The sequence below is a fragment of the Carassius auratus genome, chromosome 18 (assembly GCF_003368295.1).
Source record: "Carassius auratus strain Wakin chromosome 18, ASM336829v1, whole genome shotgun sequence".
Lineage (NCBI taxonomy): Eukaryota > Metazoa > Chordata > Actinopteri > Cypriniformes > Cyprinidae > Carassius > Carassius auratus.
The window spans coordinates 23,931,708-23,945,672 of NC_039260.1; the positions used below are offsets into that span (position 1 = coordinate 23,931,708).

The 13,965-nt window shown below is 42.1% G+C and overlaps 2 protein-coding genes and 1 long non-coding RNA gene across 3 annotated transcripts; 2 read left to right on the forward strand and 1 right to left on the reverse strand.

Moving 5' to 3' along the window:
• Nucleotides 1–333: 333 nt before the first annotated feature.
• Nucleotides 334–2,761, forward strand: LOC113118716 (zona pellucida sperm-binding protein 4-like). Its single transcript, XM_026288112.1, has 8 exons — nt 334–1,273; nt 1,351–1,538; nt 1,612–1,709; nt 1,781–1,938; nt 2,012–2,204; nt 2,276–2,423; nt 2,502–2,574; nt 2,653–2,761. Exons 1-8 carry the CDS (start codon nt 349–351, stop codon nt 2,727–2,729), a joined length of 1,860 nt encoding a protein of 619 aa, XP_026143897.1. The 5' UTR covers nt 334–348; the 3' UTR covers nt 2,730–2,761.
• A 5,772-nt stretch (nt 2,762–8,533) lies between these two features.
• Nucleotides 8,534–10,331, reverse strand: LOC113118723 (uncharacterized). The gene is made up of 3 exons (XR_003294359.1): nt 9,804–10,331; nt 8,695–8,759; nt 8,534–8,625 (listed from the first exon to the last, which is right to left on the reverse strand). It is a non-coding gene; the product is annotated as an uncharacterized LOC113118723 (long non-coding RNA).
• A 1,028-nt stretch (nt 10,332–11,359) lies between these two features.
• LOC113118718 (zona pellucida sperm-binding protein 4-like) lies at nt 11,360–13,661 on the forward strand. The gene is made up of 8 exons (XM_026288114.1): nt 11,360–12,157; nt 12,235–12,422; nt 12,496–12,593; nt 12,663–12,820; nt 12,894–13,086; nt 13,156–13,303; nt 13,382–13,454; nt 13,533–13,661. Exons 1-8 carry the CDS (start codon nt 11,389–11,391, stop codon nt 13,607–13,609), a joined length of 1,704 nt encoding a protein of 567 aa, XP_026143899.1. The 5' UTR covers nt 11,360–11,388; the 3' UTR covers nt 13,610–13,661.
• The last annotated feature ends 304 nt before the right edge of the window (nt 13,662–13,965 follow it).

Genomic DNA, 13,965 nt, shown 5'->3' on the forward strand with positions numbered 1-13,965 from the left:
ACAATAATGTTGAGCTCTGCTCTGATTGGCTGTTTCAGAGAGCGGATCTTCTGTCCAGCGTGAACGATGGAGAGATAAGGCATCCAACCTGATATGCTTGAGCCTGTATCAGACGAAGGTAAAAATTTGGAAAGACTGTTTAGTATCCGAGTGAGCGAGGCTTGAGAGAGTTGTCAATGAAGATGTGGACGCAGCCTCTGTGTTGCTGTTATAAGCGTTGAATCTTGAGATCCAATGAGAATCACCCAGTTGTTAATGAAGAGGGAGGGACTATCGATAATTAGCTGAAAATTGTAGAATACAAAAAGACTAAATGGCAGCATTTCCACTGTGTTTAGCTGTTTAACAATGGCTGGAATTTTGTGTTTGGTTCAGATTTTGATGGTCTGTGCTTTCTGTCATGCTGTTCCACAGTGGAGAAAATCGCTTCAGGATGCTCAGGCTCTGATGATTCAGCAAACTGACCAGCAGTTTCCAGTTCAGAAGCCAGTTCAACAGCTAACTAGCCAGCAGTTTCCAGTTCAGAAGCCAGTTCAACAGCTAACTAGCCAGCAGTTTCCAGTTCAGAAGCCAGTTCAACAGCTAACTAGCCAGCAGTTTCCAGTTCAGAAGCCAGTTCAACAGCTAACTAGCCAGCAGTTTCCTTTTCAGAAGCCAGTTCAACAGCTAACTAGCCAGCAGTTTCCAGTTCAGAAGCCAGTTCAACAGCTAACTAGCCAGCAGTTTCCACTTCAGAAGCCAGTTCAACAGCTAACTAGCCAGCAGTTTCCGCTTCAGAAGCCAGTTCAACAGCTAACTAGCCAGCAGTTTCCGCTTCAGAAGCCAGTTCAACCGCTAACTAGCCAGCAGTTTCCGCTTCAGAAGCCAGTTCAACCACTAACTAGCCAGCAATTTCCGCTTCAGAAGCCAGTTCAACAGCTAACTAGCCAGCAGTTTCCGCTTCAACAGCTAACTAGCCAGCAGTTTCCGCTTCAGAAGCCAGTTCAACCGCTCACTAGCCAGCAGTTTCCAGTTCAGAAGCCAGTTCAACCGCTCACTAGCCAGCAGTTTCCAGTTCAGAAGCCAGTTCAACCGCTAACTAGCCAGCAGTTTCCGCTTCAGAAGCCAGTTAAACAGCAGTTTCAGAAGCCAGTAGTGCAGGCAGAGCCCCTTGATAAATGTGCTGTAGATGATTCTGAGCAGGTCCAATGTGGTCTACCTGGGATCAGTGGTGCTGAGTGTGAAGCTATCGACTGCTGCTTTAATGGACAGCAGTGTTTCTATGGGAGGGCAGGTAAGTGTTCTCAATCTTCTTCTGTTCGTGTTAAACCGATTCCCTGCACTTTAATCTGCTCTTGTACCTCGTTCCAGTGACTGTCCAGTGTATTAGAGATGGTCAGTTTGTGGTAGTGGTGTCTAGAGACGTTACTCTGCCTCGACTGAGTCTGGATTCGGTTCATCTACTCGGTGGAAATGACCCACCCTGTGCTCCTGTGGGGTCTACACCTTCCTTTGCTATATACCAGTTCCCTGTGACCGCATGTGGCACGAGCATGATGGTGAGAAGCTGCTACTGGTCTTATTATGCATTGCTTATGATGGACTGGATGCTGACACTGTTCCTATTCACAGGAGGATGGAGGATATGTGGTGTATGAAAACCGAATGACCTCATCGTATGAAGTGGGGATTGGACCGTATGGTTCCATCACAAGGGACAGTCATTTTGAGTAGGTGATCCATGACTTGGTGTGAACATTAATCCCTGATAAATGCTACAAGCTCGCTGTGTGTTGTGCAGGTTTCTCTTCCAGTGTAGATATTCAGGAACGTCTGTGGAAGCTCTGGTTGTGGAAGTCAACTCTGTTCCTCCACCTCCACCAGTAGCTGCTCCTGGACCTCTCAGGGTGGAGCTCAGACTGGCCAATGGCCAATGTGTCACTAAAGGCTGTGCTGAAGGTAAGCTCTTGTCCTGTGTCTGCCTAAAGCCTTTCAAACTGGAGCCTGGTTAATCCCCAGTGTTGTTCCTCAGGGGATGAGGCCTACACGTCCTACTACAGTGACACTGATTATCCCATCACAAAAGTCCTGCGAGAGCCTGTGTATGTTGAGGTGCACATTATGGAGAGGACTGACCCCAACCTTGTCCTGATGCTGGGACATTGTTGGGCGACTTCAACCCCCAGTCCACTCAGTCTCCCCCAGTGGGACCTTCTGATCGACGGGTGAGTGTACAGCCAGTCTTTGTCCGTTAGTCTGCTGGGAGACCCTTCCTAACCTTCTCTTTTGTCTTCAGATGCCCTTACCAGGATGACCGCTATCTGACCACACTGGTTCCAGTGACTGGATCATCTGGTCTTCAATTCCCAACCCACTACAAGCGCTTTGTTGTGAAGATGTTCACATTTGTAGATCCAGCCTCGCTGGCTGCTCTGCAGGAAACTGTATGCCCCCTTTACTTGAACATTTGTATATTTACTACTTGTGGATTCTGTGACTTGAGCCTCTTTCTTCCCTGTCAGATCTTCATCCACTGCAGTACAGCGGTGTGCCATCCATCATCTGGCTCTTGTGAGCAAAGCTGCACCAGGAAACGTGCGTTCTTGATTTCTCTTGACAAGAGGAACTGAGCATTTTAGAACCACGTTCTCACTTCTAATGTTTCTCTTTCAGGAAGGGACACTCGTATCAAGGATGTCTCTGGGGAGCAGACTGTGGTTTCTAGTGGAGGAGTTACTCTGGTCATGTAAATCTAGTGTTTTTAATAAACTTGTAGAACCCAGTCATCTTGTCTATTGGTATTGCTTTGATTTGACAATCCAGGATTTTTTTTTTTTTCCTTCCCACTATTAAACCAATGTTCCACAACCTTTAGTATGGTTGTGCATTCCTTTATCCGTCCTCCAGTTGCTAACCAGCACAGGATTCCCCTTTAATTTGTCTTTCAAACAGTAGTTTGGTTCCTGATGTTCACAATGTAAAGTTATGTGGATCAGTGGCGCCCCCAGAAGATTTTAATAGGGGTGGCCAAATGAGGCCACCATAAATCTTGGGGTGGCACACCAAAATGGAAAAGTAAGGGTTTGCAATCTTAACAAATCGTCCCCTTGGAATTATAAGGTTCTCTCTGACATTTTTGTCAAAATTGAGTTATTTTCTTTTTTTTTTTTTTTACATTTTATGTTGTGTACATTTTGGGATTTTTCTATTTTAAAAAAAGGTCCTATCTACAGAGGTCTATGGAACACAACTTTAACGCTCAATATCCCAAAACTACTCAGAACTTTTCATGCCTTTTTTCTATAAGTGTGCACCATCTTTTAGGTGAAATGCTTTCATTTGGGTTGTTACCAAGCAGATGCAATCATTCTCAACAAAATAGATATTTTGCAATGCAGAGAAAACCGAAGCTGCATCTAAAGTGCCATTTAGATGTTTTAGTTTAATGCAGTTCTGTGGGCCATGGAATACTTTAGCCTGCAGTTACAAATGAATGTTTTGATTTAAATCCCTAATCTGTTTGAAATGACAAACAAAATTGTAAAGGGTACCTTGAATGTGAAATTAAAAATTGGCAGTGAGTCACTGTTAATAAGTGAGTCATTGCGGTTGAATAGTCATATTAAAGGTTGATTCATTCAGGAGCGAAACTATCATGTTACTCAGAGACGCAAAATAGTGGCTGTGTTTGGAATTAATTTTGTTCTTGGAAATGGAGCAAAATATGGTAATATGTTGTCTAAAACGTAAGTCTCTTGATTATTAACTTGTTTGTTGAACTGTTGTATAAAATCAGTATCACATTTGTAATTATGCTGACTTTTCTGGAGAAAAACGTAACTCTTCGTGTGATCGTAACTATATAAATTATATAGACCTATACATTTTCTGTCCCATATCTTGAAAAATGTGAATCACTCCGCCTGTTATAATAAAGATATATACAGTAAGCTCAAACATGTAAATAAAAATATGGAAAACATTTAAGTGTATTAAAAATTATGTAGAATATGATTTTAGATGCATAATGAAGCTAAAGCCACAAGTCTACCAATACTTCCTTTTGATATTTCAGAATATAATCTCACAAAGTGTGAATTTTATGAAACCTTTTCTAACACCACGTCATGTTTGTTTTTAGAGAAGGCTCATGAAAGGCTAATAAAATTGGTTTATGACTCCTGGAATGCGATTATCTCTTGTTTGGACCCGCAAAACTGCCCCATTCATGATTCTATTGTTCTTACAAAACGAGCCTTTCACACATCGGCCAGGTATGACACAAAATCCTCATTCTTCATTTATCATTATTCTTTTGTTTGTATTCCGCTACTCTTAGCCTTTGTTCTGGTATTTCAAGATTTACCAAGCCACATCGCTTCTTACAACCTTTAACAAAATTAGGACAAAATGCATTATGAAGAAGAACTGCACCTGCTATGTAGTTGCATTAGAGCTAACGTTAGCATTAAGCTACATAAGACTATTTATGAAATTATTAGTACACTTTTATTCAAAACTCACTTTATACCCTGACCGAGTGTTTGTAATAACCTCCTTTTGTGATCACAAGTGGAATTTGGTCGTTTACTGTTGAAAAAATATCGCCCATAACATCGCTGCACAAGTTAGCATTTCATATGTAAATTTTTAATATTGTTATAAAAATGCCTCAAATCTCAAGAAAATCACATACCATCCATTAACTGACGTAATCGTGTGTTTATTATTTGGATATTTTGTGGGTACAGAGGTTGTGTTGTGTTCAGATATCAACACAGAAGTGTACAGGAAATGCATCATGGGTAAGATGGAGTGGGATATGATGCACGGTTATGATGGACAAGACACGGGAGAATCAGGTCTCTGTTAGCACGCACACAGAAGACTATACACACAGAGACAGGGCTGAGAGCCGATCATTATCATCAGATCGCTTAAATCAGTGGAAAATGAATAGAAATGATTCGGTCTATAGAATTATGAAGTAAACGTCAATAAATATATCTCTGTGTATATGCAACTTTTGACTAAACCCTATTTGACGCTTTTCAGTGAATCTATGAGAACACAAACCACTGCAGACGTGACTGAATATTAATGCTTGAATTTCTATTCTAAAAATGACTCATACATATTTTGTACTCCTGACATAAATTACTAAATGTTCACTGTAACAGTTTTATCAAAATATTGGTCAAATATTGAAGCTAGAGTCTTTTAACTGATGCACAGTTTCTCCAGGTCAAGTAAGAGAGTGATGTTTAACGTGCTGTGAAAGTGAAACAATCTGGGGGCGGTGACAATCTTTGACAGCAAAGGGGTTAAAGATATTTTGGATGAAAACCGGGAGGCCTGTGACCATCCCATCTACTGTCAAGTAATCTACACCTGCTGAACACAAATTTTATAGGCCATTGCCAGCCACAACAAGGACACACGGTTCTTTCAAATCAATGTTTAAATATATGTAGAAAACGTATGCTTGTGGCACGGCTAACACAGAAGAACGTACACAGTCTGACTACTCCAAGGATGCTTTTCTGGAACTTGACAGTGCATTTTACTTGGCAGTCTGTAGGCCAAATCACAAGCCTCCTGGATTTCATCCAAAATAATTTGTGTGCCGAAGATGAACAAAGCTCTTATGGGTTCGGAACAACATGGGTAAGTGATGATTTTCATTTTGGGATGGAGTATCAGGGTGCGATTGCCGGTGGTGGGATGCATGGGATTTCCCCCTTTCTGGTCAATGTATCCCTGCCTCTGCTTAATTATTTTTACCCCCGCACCCTCAAAGTGATCAGTGCAACTACACTAGTGGCGAGACGGATCACAAAACTTATCACGGATCTGTGGTTTGATTAAAGTCATTTTATTTTAAAATGCGCTACTTTGGCTGGCTCTGATATAGCTGTCGTGTGGCCTCTCTTTATTCACCACTCTGCAGATTTGCTCAGTGTCCCTCAATGAGTAATAGCCTATCAACACTTGCGAGACGGTGAAAGCCACCGGCCCATGACTAACGTTAACGACAAATCTAGCGACTTCTTGGGCAATCATTAAGTCTCTGAGACTCTGTGGTGCTGCCGCACGAGGTCTCTCTTTCCCAGCGTGAGCCTCTCTCTCTGCATCGGTTCTGTTCAGCGAGTGCAGAAAGGAGCAGCACTTTCAGTTTAAAAAAAAACCAAAAAAAAAACCACACACACAAGAAAAAGACATTCTGTTGCTTCGAACTCTATTTTACAAGCAAGTATAGCCAACGTCAGTCACAGCACAACCACTGACTTTATCGTACATGTATTTTATTTCACTGGTGCAGATTAATGTTTGAGAACTGGTTATGTAGTCTTGAACACAAATGGAGAAAAACTAACTTGGAAGTTTTTAGAATTGCATGGAAAAACAGTATGTCCAGACAGGCAGACAGACAGGCTATAAAAACTGCTAGGGCAGAGCATATACACAAACTCATAGAAAATAACCAAAACAATCCAAGGCTTTTATTTAGCAGAGTGGCTAAATTAACAAATTACCAGACGCCACCTCATTCAAATATTCCACCAACGTTAAATAGTAATGACTTTATGAATTTCTTCACTGATAAAATAGATAACATTAGAAATACAATAGCGAATGTAGATTCTACAGCGTCTAACACTTCAGTTTCATCCATCGCACCCAAAGATAAACTGCAGTGCTTTACAACTATAGGACAGGAAGAGCTAAATAAACTTATCACTGAAACCAAAACTAGATCCTAGTGTACTGGCAAATTATAGGCCTATTTCAAATCTTCCATTTATGTAAATTTTTTTTGAAAAAGTTGTGTCTGCTCAATTGAGCACCTTCCTGCATAAAAATGATCTGTATGAAGAATTTCAGTCAGGTTTCAGGCCCCCACCATAGCACAGAAACTGCACTTGTTAAAATTACAAACGACCTGCTCCTTGCATCAGATCAAGGCTGCATCTCATTTCTAGTCTTACTTGATCTTAGTGCTGCGTTCGACACCATAGATCGTGACGTACTCATAAATAGATTACAAAACTATATAGGTATTCAAGGACAGGCTCTAAGATGGTTTAGATCCTACCTGTACAATCACTACCATTTTGTTTACTTGAATAGGGTGTCATCTCATTTATCATCAGTAAAATACGGAGTGCCACAAGGATCCGTCCTAGGTCCCCTTCTATTTTCAAAATAGATGTTGCCCCTTGGTAATATTATTAGAAAATACGGAATTAGCTTCCACGGTTATGCTGATGATACTCAGCTACACATCTCAACAAGACCAGATAAAACTTCTCAATTATCTAAGCTAACAGAGTGTTAAAAATGTAAAAGATTGGATGACAAATAATTTTCTACAATTAAATTTGGATAAGACAGAGGAATTAATTATTGGACCAAAAAAAACACTACACAGAATCTTGTGGATTACAATTTGCAACTAGACGGATGTACTGTTACTTCCTCTACAGTCAGAAATCTGGGTGTCATATTAGACAGCAATTTGTCTTTTGAAAATCATATTTCCAATGTTACAAAAACTGCATTGTTCCATCTTAGAAACATTGCCAAGCTACGAAACATGCGTTTCTGATGCAGAAAAGCTAGTTAATGCTTTTATGACCTCTAGACTGGACTATTGTAATGCACTTCTAGGTGGTTGTCCTGCTTCTTTAACAAACAAGCTACAGGTAGTCCAAAATAGAGTCCTTACCAGGTCAAGAAAACATGATCATATTACCCCAATTTTACAGTCGCTGCACTGGCTACCTATTAAGTTCCGTATCAGTTACAAATTATCATTACTTACCTATAAGGCCCTAAATGGTTTAGCTCCTGCGTACCTAACTAGCCTTCCACCACGCTACAACCCATCACGCACCCTAAGGTCTCAAAACGCTGGACTTTTTGGCAGTTCCTAGGATAGCAAAGTCCACTAAAGGAGGTAGAGCTTTTTTACATTTGGCTCCCAAACTCTGGAATAGCCTTCCTTATAATGTTCGGGGTACAGACACACTATGTTTAAATCTAGATTAAAAACGCATTTCTTTCGCCAAGCATTCGAATAATGCATCTCTTAAATTGTGAGTGTAGTTGCATCTGATCAAACGTACACTTATTTATTAACTAATTTTAGTTTGTTGGATCAGCAGCTATGCTAATGATGTCTCGATTTTGTTTCTATGTTTTGCCACGGGATTTACATCCCGTGGTAACTAGGATTTACACAAGCTCCAGTCTGGATCCAGAACACTTGAGAAGAGATGACGCTGACCATCAGAGGACCCCAGATGATGCTAACCCTGAATCAACAAACAGAACTAACAATTATTTCTACAAGTTAGACTGCATCATAACAATTATTAATAATTGTTATTGTCTAGCTGACTACATCTTGTATTTTTTTTTTCTAAAAATCCTGTCATACGTGCACAAACTGACGGTCACCACCATAAGCTACTACTAAATATTGTAGAAACAATTTTCTGTAAAGTTGCTTTGCAAGTCAATTGGCTAAATGAGACCAGACACCGAAGTTTTCTCCCCACATTTATAGAACACCAGCTAAAGTCTTTTTGTGCTCTTGAACCACTACAGGACCGAGCGAGGCCTTTCCTTCCCACTGAAGGCCTAGAAAGAGCAGACACCAGAGTTAAGTGCGTTAACGGTCAAAAACGAAGCTTAAAAACAGCTTCCTACCTCCAAAAAGGAGAAGCAGCAGTTCCTCCATCAGGAACACCGGTTGAGTCACAGCAACAAGCCACCTGAAATACAAAAAAGACATGGCACTTTTAATGTTTCGTAAGTGTCATGAAAAAACCCATTGGCAAAGGAACCGGATTTGTGGAGTGCGTTACTAGGCGCAGGAGCGAGAGTGGCCTTCACAACACACGTTCTGATCCGCAAGAGACACCACAGGTAAGGAGTCACAAACCAGAGCAAATGAGAGAGGTCTGGAAGCAGTGACATTGGCATCCACTAGGAGTAAAAAGTGGTCAGGGACAAAGTGGTTATAAAAGGAGCAAACACGAGAACAAGTCACCTCTGCAGCATCTGGTGACATGAACACACCCATGATCAATGAACAAGTATCTCAGAAGGGCATTCACATCAGGTACTCTGGTAGCCACACAGCGGTCCACAACCACACGCAGAAGGACGTGGTTTTATACCTTCACAGATGCCTCAACATTAATAATGTCACCCAGGAAGTAAGAGTCTGAAGGCCCCTCATAGGACCAGTCACCTGCAAGAGAGAAGAACGGCTTAGGCACAGCCTCATCCAGAAGGCTGAGAGAAACTGCACAAACCCATCATGAGCTTCAGGCAGAACAGTTGAGGCATAAGGGACCCAAGGCTTCAAGGCATTACTGCTGACATTTTGAAACCTGCCATTTGTGTAGTAACCAATTAAACCGGCTTCCAGTTCCACCACCGCAAGGAATGCCACAAGTCACAGAGGTCACTGACCTTTGATAATAGCATTGAACGCTGATAATCGAGTGCCAGCTAACAGCTCAGGGGTGTAGGTAAGGGCAAAGGTGTAGACAAGCTCATCCTTGGTCATCTATAGGAGACTGATGTTGTTACCAAGAGGGTCCACCCCCCCAAAAAAACCCATTCCAAAAGGCATCTTAGCAAGTCGTGCCATAACACTTGGTCACCAGAGTAAACCGTTATTGGGAGTTTTCCCCACTATAAAAAGAACCATCCCATGAATGTTATAGATTCAGGAAATCATTGATACCAAAACAAGGGCCGATTTTTAGTAAGGTTTAAGAAGTCTAGTAACACTTAATAGCTCTTACCATCAACACGGTTGCAGACCTGCAGTTCATTCTCAAAGAAGAGCACCTTTGAGCCTGAGACCAAACCAACAACAGGACATCCTCCTACAGCCAAACCAGATGGCTGGATCGGTTTTCCATTGCTAAACAAGTCCTGCTATACCTCCAGATGAACCTGGTTCTCACTACATTGAATAGCTACACTTCTAGGGGTCACAGGTTGCCTTAAATGAAAGTCCACCGCCATCTTGCTCAGCACTTCTGGAACAGTGGGAAACCTCCAATCCAAAGGCTTCACTGGTCCCTGAAACGCCTGCTTCTCCTGAAGCCCAAGAGGCTCTTGTGCAATACTCTGTAGTCAATACTCTGAAACAGAGAAGCCTTCTGCAAAGTGTTCCCGAGCACTTAAGAAACAGGTACTCTGGAAGCTGGATATGATTGATGCTTATTGGACTTTGACTGGATTCAGACTTCTAAAAGCATTGTTCAGAACAAACACAATCAGCACTAACACACAATGCAAAAGACCCCTCCTGACAAACATTAACACAATACACACCAGTGCTCGTCTTTGTCCATTAAGTACAGCTTTGAATTTAAGCGGCTCCTCCTCTTTCAGCTAGATTGATCACCTTTGATTCTCCTCTGGACCTGTAATTAACAAATCAGAACGTTCTGGAATGTCACTAGCCAATGGAAGGCTTGATAAGGACCTGAGATTTTCATCTACACTTACTCCCAATTTTACAATTAAAGTTTGACAGTGTGTCTATGATAGACAATGGATGTCATTAAAAAAGCCCCTGATATGACTCTAATATAAAATATTCATTAAAAAAACTATTTTTTATGGAGTTTTTAGTTAATTATTGGAAAAGATTTGGAAGAATATAGATTTACATCACTTGCTCCCCAATGAATCCTCTGCAGTGAATGGGTGGCATCAGAAAAGAAGTCCGAAGAACTGATATAAAGATCAAAATAATCCACAAAAAATTCACATCAATTACTGACTTGTGAAGGGAAAGGCAATGTGTTTATAAGAAACAAATTAATCGTTAAGAAATTCAAATTCAGATTCAAACTATTGCTTCCGGACAAAATTTGAGTTCATAATCCCAGTTAAAGGTGCCATAGAATGCATTGATACAATATTTTAAATGATATCTACAAAGAAGATACGTGGCCAGAAATAGTTTTACATGCCCATTTACAACCCTGGGATTTGTCCCTAGAATTATTTGGAAGGGTCATGAACAATAATGTTGAGCTCTGCTCTGATTGGCTGTTTCACAGAGCGGATCTTCTGTCCAGCGTGAACGATGGAGAGATAAGGCATCCAACCTGATATGCTTGAGCCTGTATCAGACGAAGATAAAAATTTGGAAAGAATGTTTAGCATCCGAGTGAGCGAGGCTTGAGAGAGTTGTCAATGAAGATGTGGACGCAGCCTCTGTGTTGCTGTTATAAGCGTTGAATCTTGAGATCCAATGAGAATCACCCAGTTGTTAATGAAGAGGGAGGGACTATCATTAATTAGCTGATAGCTGTAGAATACAAAAAGACTAAATGGCAGTATCTCAACTTTCTGTTTAGCTGTTCAATAATGGCTGGAATTTTGTGTTTGATTCAGATTTTGATGGTCTGTGCTTTTTGTAATGCTGTTCCACAGTGGAGAAAATCACTTCAGGATGCTCAAGCTCTGATGATTCAGCAAACTGACCAGCAGGTTCCACATCAGAAGCAAGTTCAACAGCTAACTAGCCAGCAGTTTCCGCTTCAGAAGCCAGTTCAACAGCTAACTAGCCAGCAGTTTCCGCTTCAGAAGCCGGTTCAACAGCTAACTAGCCAGCAGTTTCCGCTTCAGAAGCCAGTTCAACAGCTAACTAGCCAGCAGTTTCCGCTTCAGAAGCCGGTTCAACAGCTAACTAGCCAGCAGTTTCCGTTTCAGAAGCCAGTTCAACAGCTACCTAGCCAGCAGTTTCCGTTTCAGAAGCCAGTTCAACAGCTACCTAGCCAGCAGTTTCCGCTTCAGAAGCCAGTTCAACAGCTAACTAGCCAGCAGTTTCCGCTTCAGAAGCCAGTTCAACAGCTAACTAGCCAGCAGCTTCCGCTTCAGAAGCCGGTTCAACAGCTAACTAGCCAGCAGTTTCCGTTTCAGAAGCCAGTTCAACAGCTAACTAGCCAGCAGTTTCCGCTTCAGAAGCCAGTTAAACAGCAGTTTCAGAAGCCAGTAGTGCAGGCAGAGCCCCTTGAAAAATGTGCTGTAGCTGATTCTGAGCAGATCCAATGTGGTCTACCTGGGATCAGTGGTGCTGAGTGTGAAGCTATCGACTGCTGCTTTAATGGACAGCAGTGTTTCTATGGGAGGGCAGGTAAGTGTTCTCAATTTTATTTGGTTCGTGTTAAACTGATTCCCTGCACTTTAATCTGCTCTTGTACCTCGTTCTAGTGACTGTCCAGTGTATTAGAGATGGTCAATTTGTGGTAGTGGTGTCTAGAGACGTTACTCTGCCTCGACTGAGTCTGGATTCGGTTCATCTACTGGGTGGAAATGACCCACCCTGTGCTCCTGTGGGGTCTACACCTTCCTTTGCTATATACCAGTTCCCTGTGACCGCATGTGGCACGAGCATGATGGTGAGAAGCTGCTACTGGTCTTATTATGCATTGCTTATGATGGACTGGATGCTGACACTGTTCCTATTCACAGGAGGATGGAGGATATGTGGTGTATGAAAACCGAATGACCTCATCGTATGAAGTGGGGATTGGACCATATGGTTCCATCACAAGGGACAGTCATTTTGAGTAGGTGATCCATGACTTGGTGTGAACATTAATCCCTGATAAATGCTACAAGCTCGCTGTGTTGTGCAGGTTTCTCTTCCAGTGTAGATATTCAGGAACGTCTGTGGAAGCTCTGGTTGTGGAAGTCAACTCTGTTCCTCCACCTCCACCAGTAGCTGCTCCTGGACCTCTCAGGGTGGAGCTCAGACTGGCCAATGGCCAATGTGTCACCAAAGGCTGTGCTGAAGGTAAGGTCTTGTCCTGTGTCTGCCTAAAGCCTTTCAAACTGGAGCCTGGTTAATCCCCAGTGTTGTTCCTCAGGGGATGAGGCCTACACGTCCTACTACAGTGACACTGATTATCCCATCACAAAAGTCCTGCGAGAGCCTGTGTATGTTGAGGTGCACATTATGGAGAGGACTGACCCCAACATTGTCCTGATGCTGGGACATTGTTGGGCGACTTCAACCCCCAGTCCACTCAGTCTCCCCCAGTGGGACCTTCTGATCGACGGGTGAGTGTACAGCCAGTCTTTGTCCGTTAGTCTGCTGGGAGACCCTTCCTAACCTTCTCTTGTCTTCAGATGCCCTTACCGGGATGACCGCTATCTGACCACACTGGTTCCAGTGACTGGATCATCTGGTCTTCAATTCCCAACCCACTACAAGCGCTTTGTTGTGAAGATGTTCACATTTGTAGATCCAGCCTCGCTGGCTGCTCTGCAGGAAACTGTATGCCCCCTTTACTTGAACATTTGTATATTTACTACTTGTGGATTCTGTGACTTGAGCCTCTTTCTTCCCTGTCAGATCTTCATCCACTGCAGTACAGCGGTGTGCCATCCATCATCTGGCTCTTGTGAGCAAAGCTGCACCAGGAAACGTGAGTTCTTGATTTCTCTTGACAAGAGGAACTAAGCATTTTAGAACTGCATTCTCACTTCTAATGTTTCTCTTTCAGGAAGAGACACTCGTATCAAGGCTGTCTCTAGGGAGCAGACTGTGGTTTCTAGTGGAGGAGTTACTCTGGTCATGTAAATCTTGTGTTTTTAATAAACTTTGCAGAACCCGAGGTATCTTGTCTATTAGTATTGTTTTGGTTCGGCAGAACTCGGGATTACCTTTTTTTTTTTTTTTTTTTTTTTTTTTTCCTCCCACTATTATAGCAAGGTTCCCCATTTTTAACTTGTCATCCAAACAGTAGTTTGGTTCCTGATATTCACAATGTGAAGTTCTGCATCAGTGGCACCCCCAGAAATTTTAATGGGGATTGCCAAGTGAGGCCACGGTAAGTCTTGGTGGCACACCAAAAATGAAGAAATGTAAAAAAAAAAAAACAACCCTTCATCTAACTATGTGGACAAATTTTGCTGTTACGGTGCTGATTTCCTATT